General features: G+C 44.1%; 1 protein-coding gene across 1 annotated transcript in view; it reads left to right on the top strand.

Annotated features, from left to right (window-relative positions):
- LOC124795908 (protein jagged-1b) overlaps positions 1–20,831 on the top strand; it is a 459,586-nt gene that overhangs the window by 399,755 nt on the left and 39,000 nt on the right. Inside the window, exon 6 of the mRNA XM_047259988.1 lies at positions 3,306–3,439. Coding sequence (XP_047115944.1) covers positions 3,306–3,439 — 134 coding nt within the window. The remainder of the gene's footprint in view (positions 1–3,305; positions 3,440–20,831) is intronic.

Raw genomic sequence — 20,831 nt, 5'->3', positions numbered from 1 at the left:
GGGGTTGCTTGATACTGCTTCGCTTGCTTTTTGTCTCTTTCAGAAACCTTCTCTGGACTTATCAGATCATTAAAAGGCGCGACTATCTCAGTGGTTTGGCACTTTCCGCTCACCATCTCGACCGTAAAGCGCATTGGTGGTGGTGGTGGTTAGTGTTTAACGTCCCGTCGACAACCAGGTCATTAGAGACGGAGCGCAAGCTCGGGTTAGGGAAGGATTGGGAAGGAAATCGGCCGTGACCTTTCAAAGGAACCATGTCGGCATTCGCCTGAAACGATTTAGGGAAATCACGGAAAACCTAAATCAGAATGGCCGGAGACGGGAGTGAACCGTCGTCCTCCCGAATGCGAGTCCAGTGCGTAAAGCGCATTCCTCCTCCATGGACGCCCTTGGTTCAAATGGCTCTGAGCACTATGGGACTCAACTGCTGAGGTCATTAGTCCCCTAGAACTTAGAACTAGTTAAACCTAACTAACCTAAGGACATCACAAACATCCATGCCCGAGGCAGGATTCGAACCTGCGACCGTAGTGGTCTTGCGGTTCCAGACTGCAGCGCCTTTAACCGCACGGCCACTTCGGCCGGCGGACGCCCTTGGGTGTTTCGTGTGTTTTCTCGTGCAGTCGCCCGTTTGGAGGTAGCTCGATGTCGCGCATCCGCTGGACTGCAGCTCTAGTGAGACGTCTGCGGAGGCGGCGCTGCAGCGGGCAGCGCAGCAGAAGCGCGCAGCTGTCGCCGCGGAGCCAGCTGCAGCACGCAGGCCGCGTTAAGCCACTCCGGCCGCCGCAGGTCACACTCGCGTCGACGCCCACCCGTCCCTCCTCACTGGCACAGCTTCATCAGTGCGCGAGCCAACCGGCCATCGCACAGCGAGGAGCAAGTGTTCTGTCCAGAACGTGGGGGCGCTCATTATGTGCGTTGGTGTAATGAGAGAACAAGCACGAATTGCTCGGATTGAAAAGAGTGTAAAACCAGGATTCAGCCTTTCTGCTCTACTGCTCAATCTGTACTTCGAAAAAGTAATGATGGAAATGAAAGAAATATGCCGAAGTGGCATTAAACTTCATGTTGAAATTATACCACTGATAAGAAGAATTACAGAACCTGCTCAATGGGATGTCAGTCTAATGGGCACAGAATATGGGCTGGTAGACAGTGTGTTTTAAGATGTCGGGTTGAGCCTAAGTATCGCTTGACGAAGACAGCACAGTCAGTTGTCGAAATACTGTGCAGGATGATGACTCTACAACCTGGCTTGGCAACGAAACGACAACGTTTGCTGTACTTACACTAAAAACTAAACTCCTCCCGCACAGGCCATGAAGGCCCAAAGGTACCGCCTGGCTGCCGTGTCATCCTCAGCCCACAGGCGTCCCTGGATGCAGATATGGAGGGACATGTGTTCAGCACACCGCTCTCCCAGCCGGATGTCAGTTTTCGAGACCGGAGCCGCAACTTCTCAATCAAGTAGCTCCTCAGTTCGCCTCACAAGGGTCGAGTGCACCCCTCTTGCCAACAGCGCTCGGCAGACCGGATGGTCACCCATCCAAGTGATAGCCCTGCGCGACAGCGCTTAACTTCGGTGATCTGACGAGAACCGGTGTTACTACTGCGGCAAGGCCGTTGGCGTACTTACACTACCTCATCATAATTAAGCCTATACCCCTGTTTAGTGCAGAATTGACTACTAGATGTCATTAGAGGCGAAACCCTTCCCCCCCACACGCACACACTACAAAATGAGGCGGGGAGTATTGTGTTGGGAGTAGCGAAGCAGTAACAGTAGGATATGTCGGTCAGAAGAGCTCATTGACTAATAAAGTAGAGTAGTCATTAGCTGTCATCTGATTAACAAGTCCATTAGGCACATATCAGCTTTTATAAAGCTGCCCAAGTCGACTGTTGGTGATGTGGCTGTGAAAGGGAAACCCGAAGGTCAACAAAGCAGACCTCATGTAATGACAGGCAGGGACCGTCGACTTTTGGCGGCGGGTAGTTCCAAAAAATAAGGGGGAAGAATCACCGGTGATTTGCAAAACTGCACCCAACTTACAGTGACTGTGTATAGGGAGTTAAAAATGATGTGTTACAATGGCCGAGCAGCTCTTCATATGTCACACATTTTTATAGCCAATGCTAAGCGACACGTGAGCAGGTGTGAAGAGCAACGCCACAGGACAGTGGATTTGGAAAATGAATCACGCGTTGGAAAATGAATGTGCCAATGCGATGTGAAAGTTCGGGTTTGCTATTGCCTGGAGAACGTTACCTGCCATCAGGTGTAGCACCAACAGTGAAGTGCAGTGATGCCGTTACGGTACGGAGGTGTTTTTCGTGGTTAGGGGAGGTTTCCTTATTCTGCTTAAGAATAATGTAGGGTATCAACACATTGTGTACTACGTACAGTAGAGGAACAGTTTGGTGAGCATGATTACTTATACCAGAATGACAGTGCGTCCTGTGACAAAGCAGCATTTGTTACGCAATGGTTAGTCAAAAATTACTTTTTTGATGTTGCTGAGCAACAGTCATACAATAACTTTTAAATGAACCACCGCCATTTGACTGTATTGTTGTTTATTTAATTTCTACCCAGTTTTCGGTTTTTATGGCGTTTTCAAGTGATTAAGTTTACGTCATTAACATATATTGCAGGACGTCAGCCTCAAAATTGCCCATAAATTAAGAAAAATATTCGCTCCCCAATAAATGATGATTTTACATCTGGCATTTCGTGTGGAGCGAATATTTTTCTTAATTTATGGCTAATTTTGAGCTTGATGTCCTGCAGTATATGTTAATGACATAAACTCAATCATTTGAAAATGTCATAAAAGGCCGAAATCTGCGTCGTAATTGAATAAACAACAATACAGTCAAGTGGCGGTGTGTTCATTTGAAAATCACTTTCTCGAAATGGATCGGCCTACCCAATTTTCCGACCTGAACCCAATGGACCACCTCCGAGATGAGTTCAAACGTCGACCTCGCTCCAGACACCAGCGTTGATCATCACAACCTTCTCTAGTTTTCGTTCTTGAAAGAGAATGCGCTGCCTTTCCTCCACAGTCATTGAGGCACTCCATTGTAAGGTCCCCGTGTTATAGTCTACTAATAGATGGCCGGATATTTTTGATCATTTAACGTACTTTATTAGTTAAATCTACTCATTTACGTTGCAGTGGCTAGGCAAAACGCGTGATCTGTATCGCCGACACGTGCAGAATTCAGAAGCACGAGAAATGTGAGCAACTAAGAGGGACAGAGAGTTTCTGGCGCTAACAAGAGTTGTGTTCTGTTCGCAGGTGCCGTCCCGGCTGGCAGGGCGAGTACTGCGACCAGTGCATGCCGTACCCTGGCTGCAAGCACGGTTACTGCAACGGCTCCTCCTGGCAGTGCATCTGCGACACCAACTGGGGAGGCATCCTCTGCGACCAAGGTCAGTAACCTCCTGCTACCCGTCTACTTCCGCCCGCTGTCTGCCCTCGTCCAGTTGTTTACTGCTACCTTTGTAGGCAGGTGAACTGGAAATATTGTTGTTTCAGCATCCAGTACGGGGAATGGTTTCATTCAGGTCTCCGTTATAGCCTGTCCTGTGCAAATTACTCCATCTATGCGTAACTACTGCAACCTACACCCACATAAACTTGCTTATTATAGTCAAACCTTGGTCTCCCCCTACAAAGAAATCACCTCCCATCCTCACACACACACACACACACACACACACACACACACACACACACACAAACACATTTTTAGTCACATTTTTGCAATAACGCCCTTTTCTCGCCGATTGGGTTCCGTATCTCTTCACTAGTTACCCAATATATCCACCTAATCTTCTTGTAACACCGCATTTCTAAGGCCTCTGTTCTCTATGTGTCAATAGTGTTTATCGTCTACGTTTAGCTTCCATGCAGGGATACCACCACAAACGTCTTCTTAACACTTCAGTTTACATTCAACTAGCGATCCGCCCCAACTTCGCATGGCTAGTATGTATCTATGGCCAGACCACCTTTCTGGCGTACCAATAATATATTATATACAAAAAGATTCCTAGTGAATGTTTATCAGTGGAAACCCTATTAAAAAATCTAAGGTACTTCAGATTATTCTTCACATACAGACAGAAAAAAATCGGAGAGGGGGGTCCAGTTTATAAATGTATAGCTAGATGTTCCTCTTTTTCAGAAAAGTTTGTCTTGCTATTACGAGTCTGCATTTTGTATCCTCTTTACTTCTCCCCTCGTCAGTAATTTTGCTGCCCAAGTAGGGAACCTTCCACTTTTAGTGTTTCATTTCCTAACTAATTGTTCCAGCATCACCTGACCAGTTCCACGTTCCTCCATTACATTTGTTTATTTCTTTTACTGATGTACATCTTATAATTTTGTTTCAAGTCACTTTCCGTCTTTGATAATTAACTTACAAGCGGTTTGTCGTTTTTTACTTCTTCATATACTTTTTTTAACTTCTTCTCCCTGCAGTGCATTCCTTTCCGAATATATATATATATATATATATATATATATATATACGTTATCCTCGGTAATATGGAGTGATTCCCTGGCTCCACTTAACAATTTCTCATAAAAGCCAGTGGATTTTATTTCGATATTGCTAAGTTTTTGTCCAAAAGCGGCAAAAACCGAAACACTTAACGTGGTATAAAATGATTCTAAAAGCCTCTGAGTTCCTAAATCGCACCGTATTCTTTTTCAAAATTTTAGATTACTCGGTGTTTCCAACGATTTGCTGGGAACTTCTTCAGGATTATCTACAATCTACATCAAAACACTGCGAGACAAAGCGGGCACTGGATGCACTTGAACACTTTGAAATACCTTGACAATAATTTTATTATTCCAATATGTCTTACGCGTTTCGACTAAAGGCATTATCAAAGGCAAATACTTAATGTCATTATTGTGAGTCAGTAGAAACTTGTCAGAATGGGTACATGGTATTTAGTCAACATTCCTTCACAACAGGCAACTGCAAAACTTTGCCTTTACCTTTGATAATGACGTAAGTCGGAACGCGTAAGGCATACTGCAATTATAAAATTATGGTCAAGACAGTGTTCAAACTCTTCACGACTGTGAATTATGGAGAAGATCGCAGCAGATTGGTCGAAACGTCGACTGCTAAAGAAATATGAAAACGAAAATGACGTCCTATGACAACTCATCAGCGACAATGACCACGAAACCCTGCGTACTTAAGTTAAACATAGAATAACATAACAAAAACTCCTTACGCGATCCAGAGGGAATCATTCGCAAAAATAATGAAATGAAACCCTCCTTGTAAATACAGGGTGACCAAAAGTCAGCATAAATTTGAAAACTGAATAAATCCACGGAATAATGTAGGCAGAGAAATACAAATTGACACACATGCTTGGAATGACACGGGGCTTTATTAGAACCAAAAAATACAAAAGTTCAAAAAATGTCTGACAGATGGCGCTTCATCTGATTAGAATAGCAATAATTAGCATAACAAAGTAAGACAAAGCAAAGATAATGTTCTTTACAGGCACAAAACCAGAATCACGCATTTCCTCGAAGAAAAAAGGCCCGATAGCGGTAGATGTGGTAAATCCAACCCATACCGTGACTTTCTCGTCGTGCAATGGAGTTTCCAGGATTTTCGGTAGCCCAAATTCTGCAATTGTGGGCGTTGACAGACCCTCGGAGCGTGAAATGAGCTGCGTCGGTCCACAACATGTTACTCAACCAATCGTCAGTTGAAACGCCCACACCGCAAATGCCCTCCGCTTCACTAAATCTCCAGGTAACAGTTCACGATGCCGATGGATTTTGTACGGATAGCATCGGAGGGTACGCCTAAGTGCCAACCAAACAGTAGTGCCGGTGCTACGTGCGACTGCACGAGCGCTGACTTCCCCGTGCAAAGACGAACCCGCTACAGTCTCCATTTGTTTCTGAACTGTCTCCGCAACATTACGCTTTGTGCTCGGTCGGCCACTACGGGGTCTATCGTCTAAGCAACCCGTGGCTTCGAACTTCGAAATCATTCTCGCCACAGCTGCATTTGTTAACGGGCCTTTACCCGTTCGAATCCCCTTCCTATGGCGATAGGATCGTAACGCTGAACTAGCACATTCCCCATTCTCATAATACAGCTTCACTAGAAGCGCCTTTTCAGGTAATGTCAACATGCTGCGACTGCTGGCGCATCTGATTCTCTCTCTCATTACAGCTCCTTTTATACACGATTGTCATGCGCAATCACTGACGTTTTGCTGTCCAGCGCCATCTGTCGGACATTTTGTGAACTTAGTTTTTTTTTTTTTTGTTCTAATAAAACCCCATGTCATTCCAAGCATGTGTGTCTATTTTTACCTCTCTATCTACATTATTCCGTGGTTTATTAAATTTTCAAATTTATACTGACTTTTTGATCACCCGGTATATTCACTGTGTACAACATGTGTAGGCAGTGCAGCTGGTACCCAGTTACGACGATAACCATATTTAGACTACCTGTTTTCTAGCCACACAATCTCGTATACTTGGCAGAAACATAACAATCAGTGTTGGCTGGGCGTTGACGTTCGAATGGCGAAATTTGGAAGTTAAATACAGCCGGTGAGCATGTGCAGAGGACTTAAAATAGCGAAACCACCCACTGGCCTCGCCAGTGAATTCATTCAGAGAACTACCGCCGCTCCGTCTCGGATCGAGTGTGAGCTGAGACGTTTGGTGTCGTCTGGGCCCTGCAGCTGGAGTCTCCGGCCTGTCGCTCCGTTCGGTCGGTCTCCGGTTGGAGAGCGCGATGTGATTAGCGGCGAACAGACGCGCCCCGGAAGTGGAGTGAGCGCCAGACGGCGCAGAGGGCGCGCGCCAGCCTGCCATCCCGCCAGATGCGGCCGCGGAGTCGGGCCCGGCCCGGCCCATAAAACACTCGCAGCTGCGGGAGACGGGCGGCGCGTGCCGCTCCCTCGCGGGGCCACGGGCTCTCGGCCGCATTTTAGGCCGTGCGCCATGCGCCGCTATCACTGCCGCCACCCTTATCGAGAGGCGGAGTGCTGCCGCTCACACTGCCACCTGGTGCCATTATCCACAAGCATTAGTCGGCGCTTCCCACAGCTCTCTACTGAGCCACTTCCCTGCTAGCAGACCACATGGTCTTTTATTTTTGTTCTTTTTTTTTCATTTGGCTCTTAGATACACCCATGTCGTTTGGCGACGACTATTTTCAGACACAGGGTGTCCCAGGAGGAATGGTCAACATTCAAGTATACGACTGTAACGATTATTTGAAGCAGAAAACTTACATTGACGTAAGCCGTATTCCGAATGGTTACGGACGTAAAAGACATTTCATTATCGTTCCTGTCGTATCCCTGAATGTTGATTGTTCCTCCTGTACATGTAGGTTGTTTCACAATTCGTGTTATACACGACTGGCCATAAAAACTGCTACACCACGAAGAAATGCAGATGATAAACGGGTATTCATTGGACAAATATATTATACTAGAACTGACATGTGATTAAATTTTCACGCAATTTGGGTGCGTAGATCCTAAGAAATCAGTACCCAGAACAACCACCTCTGACCGTAATAACGGCCTTGAGACGCCTGGGCATTGAGTCAAACAGAGCTTGGATGGCGTGTACAGGTACAGCTGCCCATGCAGCTTCCACACGATACCACAGTTCATCAAGAGTAGTAACTGGCGTATTGTGACGAGCCGGTTGCTCGGCCACCATTGACCAGACGTTTTCAGCTGGTGAGAGATCTGGAGAATGTGCTGACCAGGGCAGCAGTCGAACATTTTCTGAATCCAGAAACGCCCGTACAGGACCTGCAACATGCGGTCGTGCACTATCCTGCTGAAATGTAGGGTTTCTCAGGGATCGAATGAAGGGTAGAGCCACGGGCCGTGACACATCTGATATGTAACGTCCACTGTTCAAAGTGCCGTCAATGCGAACAAGAGGTGACCGAGATGTGTAACCAATGCCACCCCATAACATCACGCCGGGTGTGATACGCCAGTATGGCGATGACGAATACACGCTTCCAATGTGCGTTCACCGCGATGTCACCAAACACGGATGCGACCATCATGATGCTGTAAATAGAACCTGGATTCAACCGAAAAAAAAGGCGTTTTGCCATTCGTGCACCCACGTTCGTCGTTGAGTACACCACCGCAGGCGCTCCTGTCTGTGATGCAGCGTCAAGGGTAACCGCAGCCATGGTCTCCGAGCTGATAGTCCATGCTGCTGCAAACGTCGTCGAACTGTTCGTACAGATGGTTGTTGTCTTGCAAACGTCCCCATCTGTTGACTCAGGGATCGAGACGTGGCTGCACGATCCGTTACAGCCATTCGGATAAGATGCCTGTCATCTCGACTATTAGTGATACGAGGCTGTTGGGATCCAGCACGGCCTTCCGTATTACCCTCCTGAACACACCGATTTCACATTCTGCTAACAGTCATTGGATCTCGACCAACGCGAGCAGCAATGTCACGAAACGATAAACTGCAATCGCGATAGGCTACAATCCGACCTTTATCAAAGTCGGAAACGTGATGATACGCATTTCTCCTCCTTACACGAGGCATCCCAACAACGTTTCCCCAGGTAACGCCGGTCAACTGCTGTTTGTGTATGAGGAATCAGTTGGAAACTTTCCTCATGTCAGCACGTTGTAGGTGTCGCCACCGCCGGCAACCTTGTGTGAATGCTCTGAAAAGCTAATCACTTGCATATCACAACATCTTCTTCCTGTCGGTTAAATTTCGCGTCTGTAGCACGTCTTCTTGGTGATGTAGCAATTTTAATGGCCAGTAGTGTATTTTATTTAAATACGAGGGCTATCCACAAAGTACATTACGTTTTGGAATTAAAAATAAATAAAGTATTGGAAATTTTTTTATTATATACAGATGAAAGCCACACTTAAATACTACTTTTCTACATAGTTGCCATTTAAATTGAGGCACTTATCGTCGCGATGGACGAGCTTGGAAATTCCTTCGTCGTAAAATTCGGCCGCCTGCGCTTTCAACCACGTGGTTACCTCTTTTTTTTGGGACAGAAAAGGTGTGATTTTTGTGGATTTCCTGGAAAGAAGCACTACAATAAACTCTCAAAGGTATTGCCAAACTCTGCACAACCTCAGAAGAGCAATACAAAACAAGCGCAGGGGAAAGTTGGGCTCAAAGATCTTGCTGATTCACGACAACGCCCGGGCCCACACGGCAAATGCCACTCGTGAAGTTCTCGAATCTTTTAAGTGGGAGTTGTTTCCTCATCCGCCGTACAGTTCCGACCTGGCACCGAGCGACTTCCACTTATTCCCAGCAATGAAGAAGTGGTTGGCTATGCAGCGTTTTGATGACGACGCACAGCTTCAAGAAGAGGTAACCACCTGGTTGAAGGCGCAGGCGGCCGAATTTTACGACGAAGGAATTTCCAAGCTCGTCCATCGCTACGATAAGTGCCTTAATTTAAATGGCAACTATGTAGAAAAGTAGTATTTAAGTGTGGCTTTCATCTGTATATAATAAAAAAATTTCCAATACTTTATTTATTTTTAATTCCAAAACGTAATGTACTTTGTGGATAGCCCTCGTACATTTGCTGTTGCCGGAAGTTGATATTTATGAAAATATAATGTTTAAAGTGATTTTGAGTTCAACCGACATAGGAAAATTATTCGATCATTTCACATAATTGGAAACAAGTTTGTCTCGTTCTTTAACATTAGTGTTATTATTATCATTGTATAGTTTTGATTTTTCCGGCAGCAGCCACTCGTATTTTTGTATCTGCACAACTTTACAACGCTGTACGCTTCTAGCGAATCGTTGATCGATGGCAATATAAACTTACCCCGCTGACAGAAACAAAAACGAACGAGACGTGTGCCGTCTTTCAGAACATTATAGTGACAGTCCCGCACACTATTCTCCTGTATAATTATCTGAAGCTATCACATCTGCTGCTCAAGAATTAAAGGGGAGTTTTCTGTGTTTTTACGGCTGTTATTGACGGTAAAGCTTACGTACAGTAAAGTCGACCTATAACGAAAAATTTCCGTCCGCCGTCTTAATAGCGCGATAAATTTTTTGGCCACGAAATTCCCGGCAAGCGTGCACGATTGATGTTGTTTCGGTAAGTGCAACGCTTCTCTTAACGGAAGAATGATACGCTAATTACCTCGTTTATAAAATCCCTGGCTGCGCCGGTACGGGTTCTGTGTCCAGGCGGCTGCGCAGCGGTAATTTACATACTTGTGTGTGGCGACTGGTTACAGGCAGGTCTCTCCAGCGTTCCCGTGGCGCTGTCTCGCAATTAGACGAGTCAGCTCAGGAGCACGACATTCAGCTCTGGCAACTGGGACAGGGTACAATTCCAGAAAATTATCGGTGACGTGCTCACTTGAAAAGAATTGAAATGAACATCGTCGGTGTGAAATATTGACTAACTGTGTCCCTCGGCGACACAGATACCACATTACCCCCTGATAACTTGCTTCTCGTTTACCTGTTAATTAGTTAATTAAAAGTAAGAGTCACCTGTTGGTCGCTGTCGTGATAAAATAGCGCAGTCCTCTGTGGAGTTCATGTTTAATCATGTAACTGTGTAGCTCCATCCTGAAAGTACACTGAATGAAACTGGATGAGCATATTAAATAAGGCACTAAGTTGTCTTCGCACCACAGAGATAAGAAGTAACGCTGTCTTGAGTCTTGTCGAATTGCGGGAAAGTAGCAATGAAATTCTTACAGTGGTCACTACATCACTGGCTAACAAAGACATGCTAACAAAAAATGTTAGAAGTATGAATGTTTAAAATTTAAAAGAAATCGTGTCTCAGCAGTACCGGTCAGAGAATACGAGTACTTCTCTCGACGCAAGACTGTTTGCTGTAGTCACGCAATTATCAGCGTCAGAAGATTGATGTTCGATTACTGTTTGCTACGCCAATATTTTATTTTGCTTTTTACCAGCCTATAACAGTCAATTTGTGGTTACGAACAAGGTTTCGCTGAAATTTTTGTATGTTACTACAGTTTCATAAATAATGATGAGTGCGTGGATATTCTAATTTCATTAAATGCGCCAATGTAATGGTTCCTACATCATGGGGCAAGTTACGATAGATTTAAAAAAAAGTGTTGGTTTATAGATAAGTGGAGAAATTAGCAAAATTTTGGTGCAGCACATGCTGAAGTAGTATCTTCTATTCCTGCAACAGCATGGACATTACAAAATATAAAATTACAGTCTAATTATCCTAGTAGTGGACCTATGGCAGTAATACGACACAGTTATTCGCTATGTTCATGCCAGTTTTCCACTTCACGTACAGTGGCATCCAACTTTTGCACCTTCCCAAATTGCAGTAACACATCTGATGCAACACCAGACACTAGATACTTGTCTTCATCTACATATCGACCGGTTGGAAGGAGAAAGTTCCAATCGACAAAATCGAAGAAAATGAGCTGTTAGTGTAAGAAGGCTCAATTTGACTTTTGCTGCAAGTGGAACGCACTCGTGCTGCGGTCTGTCGAGAAATAGCCGAGTTAGAAGATCTCAGAAGTTCCAACTGATATAATTTTGTTTGATTAGTTGGGATGACAAGGTTTTATTTGAAAGATGGAACTATTTTTTTATTACCGAATTATCTTTCTTGTAAGTAATGATAAATGAAGTTGAATAATTGTGTAATTATTAGATTTCATTAATCAAATCTTATCATCGCGTAAACAAATAGGATTAACACGGGGAAATTGTCTGTCAAGCTTTTCGTTCAGTTTTGGCAGAAAAACAAACAAGGAAAAGGAAATGTGGTCTTACGAACTGACTGAAGAATCAAGTGTAGAGGTAAGCGACACGTGAAAACGCGTAAGAACTACAAAGAACATTCACAAAAACAATGCAATAAAAGTGCAACATAACTGTGTTAACCTTTCCCCTACCCCATTCTTTGTAAAACTGCTGCTGCAAACAACCCCTGAAAGCCACAACAAATTGTCATCTTCTCATGCTAATCTGTAATCGATTCCTCGAAGCTGATCAGATTTTAAGACTCCAACATTCGCTACCATGTAACATCAAAGGCAACGCTATTACTTTGTAAAATTCAATTAATGTTTCTTTCCTCACATTATGTTTCAATGTACGTTATATAGTTCCATAGAATTGCCTGGATCTGGCCAATTTTAACTCCATGTCATCTGTATTGGGACAATTAAAACTGTACGTTATATATTTAAACTCTGTTACCGTTTCAATTATTTGTTCGTCTGTCACTTTTATATTTACCTGCCAGTTTTCTCATTCCGTATTTAGTGGCAATTAGGCTAAATTTACATAACGCAATTCCTATCTTTACTTCAGATTCTATTGTTGTCAGCTGATTATCAGGAAATAGCGTCATCATGAAGTTAAAATGATCACTTCTTAATGTATCTTTTAATATAATCAATCATTTATGAGTGATATAGACAATAGGGACATTGAAAATGGTTGGAGGCAGTGCAATATGGGCAGAAGCTCTCCCATTCGTTGCAATATTTTATAATTTTAGTACAATGACTGAATTGCCGTAACCAGGTCTGCTGGAACTCCTATGTCCTTTGGCGATTCTCTTAGCATATTCCGCTATACTTTGTCAAAGATCTTTTTATAATCGATAGAAACATAATACGTTGACTGTCTAAATTCTCTTCTTTTCTCAGCTGCTAGTGCCGAAATGAAAAGACAACCAGAACAAAACCCTGCTATACCCCTAACATATGTGATTTCGCTTTTGGCGTTAATCTCTTCTTTATAATTTTAGTTAGATGATAGCTATAATTTATTCCATTCCATTCTGGGCATCTAGTACAGCGAACGTTTTGAATTATTTCAAATTGAAAGACAGCCTATGTTGCATTTACTTTCAATAACGTGTTTCGCCCTTTTTGGGCATCATCAGATTGTGCATCCATCATAGAGTCATAAAGAATGAGTAGTGCATCTTAAGCACACCAACAGATACCGCCGTAGTGGCCTACAAAAACATAAACGTGTTATCAGCTGTGCACGGCGCAATAGGTACATTTACCGCCCACACAAATATGACTGTAGTCACGCTGTGTCTCTCTGACGGCGTCTGCCGGTGTGCGTAAGGTCCACCTCTCATTCTTTATAACTCTATGACGGATAGGTTTTACATCCGGTTAGTATTTCACAACCTGATGATGCCCCCAAAAGGACGAAACGCGTTATTAACATCAAACAACTTCCAACCCAGACTGTTTTTTTTTTAAGTTTGAAATTAGATTTCTGTAGTTATCTAACTATTCAGGAAAATTCCTAGATCGGACGGCTGGACTTAAATACGCACACCACGCACAGTTCATACATCGCCTTTGGCTGGCTACCAGCAACTTTTGCCGATCACCTCCATGACAAAAAAAGAACAGGAACAATCATTCATTGACTTTATAGATAAAAGTTTTAACTCTCGCTTGCGGGTCGAAGAGAGATGCAGAGTTGCTGAGAATTAATCCCCGTCCGCCAGTAAAAGTTATCTATCAAATCACTCAGTTGTTTCACGTGCACACCGCTAAGTGTGTCCAGATACTGTTCTCAACCGCAATTGGGATTTGGTGCAACGCCACGGCAGCTTCGAGGTCAGACGAAAGCAGCGTTTCAAAGTAATGTGAGTTCCACCCCTCCCCACCCATTTAGGAAGGGTTTTGTCTTTTACAGCCCATCCGTCCAATCGCCTATGTAACAAACCAAGTGTTCTCTTCAGGGAAAATACACTACTGGCCATTAAAATTGCTTCACCAAGAAGAAATGTAGATAATAAACGGGTATTCATTGGACAAATATATTATACTAGAACTGACATGTGATTACATTTTCACACAATTTGGGTGCATAGATCCTGAGAAATCGGTACCCAGAACAACCACCTCTGGCCGTAATAATGGCCTTGATACGCCTGGGCATTGAGTCAAACAGAGCAGGTACAGGTACAGAGCTGTACAGGTACAGCTGCCCATGCAGCTTCAACACGATACCACAGTTCATCAAGAGTAGTGACTGGCGTATTGTGACGAGCCGGTTGCTCGGCCACCATTGACCAGACGTTTTCAACTGGTGAGAGATCTGGAGAATGTGCTGGCCAGGGCAGCAGTCGAACATTTTCTGTATCCAGAAAGACCCGTACAGGACCTGCAACATGCGGTCGTCCATTATCCTGGGTTTCGCAGGGCTCGAATGAAGGGTACAGCCACAGGTCGTAACACATCTGAAATGTAACGTCCACTGTTCAAAGTGCCGTCAATGCGAACAAGAGGTGACCGAGATGTGTAACCGATGGCACCCCATCCATCACGCCGGGTGATACGCCAGTATGGCGACGACGAATACACGCTTCCAATGTGCGTTCACCGCGATGTCGTTAAACACGGATGCGACCATCAGGATGCTGTAAATAGAACCTGGATTCATCCGAAAAAATGACGTTTTGCCAATCGTGCACCCAGGTTCGTCGTTGAGTACACCATCGCAGGCGTTCCTGTCTGTGATGCAGCGTCAAGGGTAACCGCAGCCATGGTCTCCGAGCTGATAGTCCACGCTGCTGCAAACGTCGTCGAACTGTTCGTGCAGATGGTTGTTGTCTTGCAAACGTCCCCATCTGTTGACTCAGGGGTCGAGACGTGGCTGCACGATCCGTTACAGTCATGCGGATAAGATGCGTGTCATCTCGACTGCTAGTGATACGAGGCCGTTGGGATCCAGCACGGCGTTCCGTATTACCCTCCTGAACCCACCGATTCCATATTCTGCTAACAGTCTTTGGATCTCGACCAACGCGATCAGCAATGTCGCGATACGATAAACCGCAATCGCGGTAGGCTACAATCCGACCTTTATCAAAGTCGGATACGTGATGGTACGCATTTCTCCTCCTTACACGAGGCATCACAACAACGTTTCACCAGGCAACGCCGGTCAACTGCTGTCTGTGTATGAGAAATCGGTTGGAAACTTTCCTCAGGTCAGTACGTTGTAGGTGTCGCCACCGGTGCCAACCTTGTGTGAATGCTCTGAAAAGCTACTCATTTGCATATCACAGCATCTTCTTCCTGTCGGTTAGATTTCGCGCCTGTAGCACGTCATCTTCGTGGTGCAGCAATTTTAATGGCCAGTAGTGTAAATGAAACTTGTCAGCCGCGTAAGACTCGTGCCTGTGACTTTGCTGAACCCCTGTCAATGTTTGTGATGCAGTCTGCGACACACGTAAGTCCAGCCGTGCTGCCGTGGGCAGCCCCTGGGCCTAGAGCAGTGGACAGCCACGGCCAGCTAAGGCTTCCTAGCCACGGATGGACTGCCAGTGATCGATGTCCTCGCGCCAGCGACACGGCGCGCTTCGTTTCACGACTCATTTGCATCCTCTTGACACCTCTGCCCCGCCAGTGACGCGCCATTAATTCCCAAGTAATATGCAGCCAGCGTGCGAGCCGACGACCTAATGGAGCGGTATTTAGTTGCGTGTCCAACAATGTATTTAACACTCAGATCGGGCTGCAGATCGCATCGCAAGAGTGACAGGGTTGACCGTGTTATTAGGGGACCATTAGGCGGAGGATGCTGCGTTTTTCGAAGGACCGAGTTGCGTAACGTTTGTGGCGTTAACGTCCTCAATTTATCCCCGTCTTAATTGGACGCTATTTGCCGGACGGCTAAGATTTTTTGTCACACATAGGGAGCTCATTATTAGCAACGAAACTGTAGCGAACGGTTTACCTGATTATTTAACAGATTAACATTCTTGATAACTGAAAGTTTTAACTTTAAATACAAATAGTTATATTCGAGGAATAATTATAGTTCAGAGATACTATAGCATTTGCCTCTTCTCCATTAAGGGCATACACATTTCTAAATAACTACTAAATTAGTTGACGCATGGGTTTTGATTCTAGTCATTCCCACGGTTATTAACGTTGAGTTACAATTTTCGTAAATAAAATCTTTCCTGTTGTTTATTTGTGGTATTTCTAAGCGGCGGTACATTTCTAGACAGTTTCTACAACTATCGCAACACTATAACGTCTTCGATGTCCTACTAAACGAATGGAAAAAGAAGAAAAGGATCATACCAAATTAATATAATCGCTCGAGCAAATTTTTGTTTCATATTCATCAGTTGTTATCCACAGGTGCCATAATTTGTTATTGCACTGTTTCTTTTTCTATTTAACTGTACATTTTTCGTATTGATAATGTTGTATGGCATTAGTGGCCGGGAGACGCCTTCTGGGGATATTCGGCCGTCTAGTGTAAGTCTTTACTCTGTAATTTGAGTGAGGATGATAATTAAATGATGATAAGGGCAACACAACCTCAATCCCTGAGCGGATGAAAGCTCCGACCCGGACGGGAATCGAACCCTGGCCCCAACATGGCATTCAGCAGCAGTGACCTTTCATCTAGGGAGGAGGACATTTGTCGTATTATGAATGTATCTGTTGTAATATGTGTAGATCTATTAGGATTTAACCGCTATAACGTCTCACTTCCTCTACTGTTGCGCACCAGTGCTGCTTCCTGAACCGAATTGCCTACTTCTCCAATGACGTGCTTGTATCTTTTTCCTGCGTCTAGCTGTACACAAACAGCAATTACGTATGTTTCTTTTGAAAAAGCTTCTGCATAATACTGCTTCCGTACGCTGAATATTCTTTTTGCCTGATCTTATTTTTAGATGTTTCTGTTAATGAGATATTGAGAGATGATTAATGCTAAGATGTAGTCTGCTCTCTGACATTCGGCGGACTCCGTATCACCACCAGATCACCACCTTCAGTTTCTTTTTATGTAACTTCCCCATACTCGTATATTGCCGCAGTAAATTACATATCCCACTAAGTGGCAATGATATTTTTAGCCATCAGTTCATCTAACTGATTAACGTCTAAACTTCTTTAGTTTCTCGCGGTTAACATTGAGTGTAAATGTCCATTACACCAAAAAAGGACTCATATCCGTCTTTAGTTTCAATGGAACATACACAGCACAATCCTTTTGAAAAGCCCTGTGAACAGCACTGTTCTGCAAATCAAGTTGACACGTAAATCAGAGCTATATCTACGCCAGACGGAGAACTTTCATCATTGCCATTTTTGCCCTTGCTAATTTCCCTCTTTAATTTCAGTCAATTATGACAAACAAATGATCGTCAGATTATCGATTTCTGCCCATAATGACCATCTTCAAGTCTGTCAGGAGAAAGGAAACTAAAGACAACGTCTGGACAATCTACTAATTATAGAATAATGAAAAGACACTAATTTCGTATACAGTGTGTTTTTATTCATGCTTCGTATGAAAAAAAATATCCAGCTAACTGTACTAAAACGGGCCACCCCCTAACCCCCCCCTCCCCCATGGGTCAACATTTCGTTTTCAAATGGGAACACTTTTTTTTATTGGAGATTGTGATTCTACCCCAAAAAATACCTAAGGTTTAATACAACTTTTCTTCATTCACAGCAGATAGCTCTGTAATCAATAGAATTGATTTTTTTGGTTTTTGCAAATGAGAACAGACTCATTTGAGTCTATATTATATTTTCAATAAGAAATAAACTTTTTGTCATACTCAGTAGAGATTATCTAAAAAATTTCATTCGTTCAGCAGATTGAATTTCACAGTGAAAGTTTACATTTAGACATTTAAAAGTCTGGCAAATAAGCTGCTTGCAACATAACATAGTTTTCCGTTCCCTTCAGGGTTGATTTCAGTCAGCCGCATGCCATAAGGATGCTTGATTTCTGTGAGTCCCTTGAATCTCATCACTTGGGTAACTGTACTATCTACCACGAATGGAAAAATTGTTTCAGATTATCCCCTAAAAAGAGGAAAATAAAACATTAACCCCCAATGGGGGATGGGGAGGGGAGGAGAATTAGGAAGTGGTCTGTTTCAGCACAGACATATGTCCCCTATGAACACATTAACTTTTCATCGGGAACATTTTTTTCACACAACGAGTATTTTTCGAGGTATTTTGTTGTTCCAAGTGTACAGAAAACCTAAGCTTTGAATTTGATGAAACGTACCCGATTTAAACAGAAAAAGCCTTTATTGACCTAATATGGTGGACGCAAAACCATTACTCTATACTGACGGGCGATGTCTGCTTAGTAGTGCGGTACGACCATGCAGAAAATAATAGTTTGTAAGGTTTGTGTCGTATTTGTGGGAAGACTGTTAGAAGCAGAAAAAAATCAACGCACTAATGTGCGTACATATTGAGGTATCTGATATAAAAACATCTGCACTTATGCCCCTTACACCCTGTATATTATTAATTGTCAACGGCGACCGTTTTGTTGTGAGCTGCAAATGAGAAAACGGCGGCAGGTGCAGCGAATAAAGCCGTCTGGAGGGTGTCAGTAGCGACGAAAAATTTGGGTGTACGCCCACATCGCCGCATAGAACGACACCGACAGGGTGGCATGATGGATGGCCGGCTAGGCCCTCGCGACGCCTCCATCCATCAGCCAGCAGACACTAAGGATGACCGCCATTACTGCCGCCGCCTCTTCCCGCTCGCAGGGGTGGCCACCCTCGCACGGGCATCTTGCGCGTGTCGCCTGCTATACTGCGCGCGACCTTTCTCTCCACAGGGCAGAAGCAGCTCAAAGCAAATGATTCAAAGACACAATCTGTTTAGTTTACCTTTTTACTCGAACTAACACTCCGTCCACATCTTCGTCGTCAGAGCCAGACCCTCCACTGCCTCAGCTAAGCTCACGAAAAGGAATTGTCGGGAGTGATGTAGGGAAACTATGAAAATGATAAAGTGCCATTAGCTCGCCTAGATGTATCGAACCAGTCGAATAGCGAAATACTGAAACGGGGAAACGGCCAGTCGACGACGAGGTCTTTAGAGACCTTGTGGTCATCGCTGCTGCATCTGAATTGACACGAAACAAATACACATCGTCTGACAGCTGGGATAATGAGTTTTAATATTGCTTGTTTCTGAGCACGTGCCAACGCAGCAGTCGTTGGAATGAGTCTACAGATGTGGCCGGTCGTGAACAGTCGATCGGAGGAAGTAGCTGAATATTGTACTGAATTCTACAGCCATGAGTAGATAGCACTCGACAGTAATTCGCAAGTAGGGGATGTGACAAAGTTTCTGAATACATTACGTCTTCACATCTCTAGTCATATGAGGGTACATCGAAGGCTGTCGAACGTGATCGTTTTAGTGGCCCTGTTGTTGTGGGGGAGTCATAATACTGCATACGCGTACTGACCTCCTAATTTTTGTACGGTTACACTCACCCGTCAACGGGGTTTACTTCCACTCTTGACTTCATTTTTATGGATGACAATACACGACCGCAACGAACTGCGCAGATGGAATAGCTCTTAGAACGAGACGATATGTGGCCCGTTGCCCGACTTAAAACCCATCGCACATGTATGGGATGTGTTGGGCGGACGTATTGCATCCCGTCCGCCTGGACCAACTACCATACATCAGTTGTCAACCACGATAGTGGAGGAAAGGAAAGTGCTGCCACAGGAATTCCTTACCGACCTTGTGGCCAGCATGGCTGTATGTTGCAGAAGATGGATTGACGTTCGTGGTGCTCACAGACTATAGTAAGAACCGTACCCCAACATTTGTAATGTTCAGTGGACCATCATGAATCTCGATAACTTTAGTGTAAGTACTGTCTTTGAAAAGAGTGTCATTTTTGTTCGCCTCGTTCAGTATTTTTTTCAGTTACCTTTGGTACTGTACAGTGGCAGTTCTTTCTATGTATGGGCCAAGCTTCATCGAGCAATGTGACTCCAAACTGACACATCATAAGAAAGTTACTTCAGTCTGTAAGTTTTGCACGCCACTCTATTTTGCGTGAGATGTAATAATATAAGAAACGAATCAGTAACTACAGGGCTAAAGTTTAAGCCGAGGCACATGCAAAAAGGAAAGCACAGCTGAAATAGCGTCGTCAGTCAATTACCAGTACTAAATCAACAAAAAAATTCGGAACACCTATCCCTTACTGTGTATCATAGTTCAACAGATATGACGTCATAAACAATGAGATGCGCGAAAAACTGCTTCTTCGTGTACAACATTTAAATTTATTACTTCTTTTTTATTAACTCTAAGCGCAACACATTTTGAACATAGTATCCGCATATGCCGCTGAATGTACCTACAAAATTATATCATCGTGTGACACATAGATCAGGAGATATGAACTCATAAACACTGAGATGCATGTAAATTGCTGCATAACGCATGAAGTTTTAATACATTTATTCTTTACTACTAAGGCTGTCCTACAGGAAGTCCTTGACACCTGGCATCGCTTTTGACAGCTTTCAACTGCGAAGCGCAAACAGCTGTAGGTGAAAACAATAGGCGTCTATAAAGCTACGAATAGGTGTTCTCATACAGATGGTGGCCGAGCGGTTCTTGGCGCTACAGTCAGCAACCGCGCGACCGCTGTGGTAGCAGGTTTGAATCCTACCTGGGGCATGGATGTGTGTGATGTCCTTAGGTTTAAGTAGTTCTAAGTTCTAGGGGACTGATGACCTCAGAAGTTAAGTCCCATAGTGCTCAGAGCCATTTGAACCATTTTTGAACCATACAGCTGTTCACAAAATCACGTTGTAGACATGTAGGCATGCGCCCAGCATACAGAAACTGTGCGGGACCATCTCACACCAAGTCACCTGCAGGAGTACATACAAGGTTTCGTTTCTAAATATAAAATTGCAAAATGAGT

Source organism: Schistocerca piceifrons, chromosome 4, assembly GCF_021461385.2.
Source record: "Schistocerca piceifrons isolate TAMUIC-IGC-003096 chromosome 4, iqSchPice1.1, whole genome shotgun sequence".
Lineage (NCBI taxonomy): Eukaryota > Metazoa > Arthropoda > Insecta > Orthoptera > Acrididae > Schistocerca > Schistocerca piceifrons.
The sequence above is the reverse complement of the archived record's forward strand: the minus strand, read 5'-3'. Positions and strand labels throughout refer to the sequence as shown.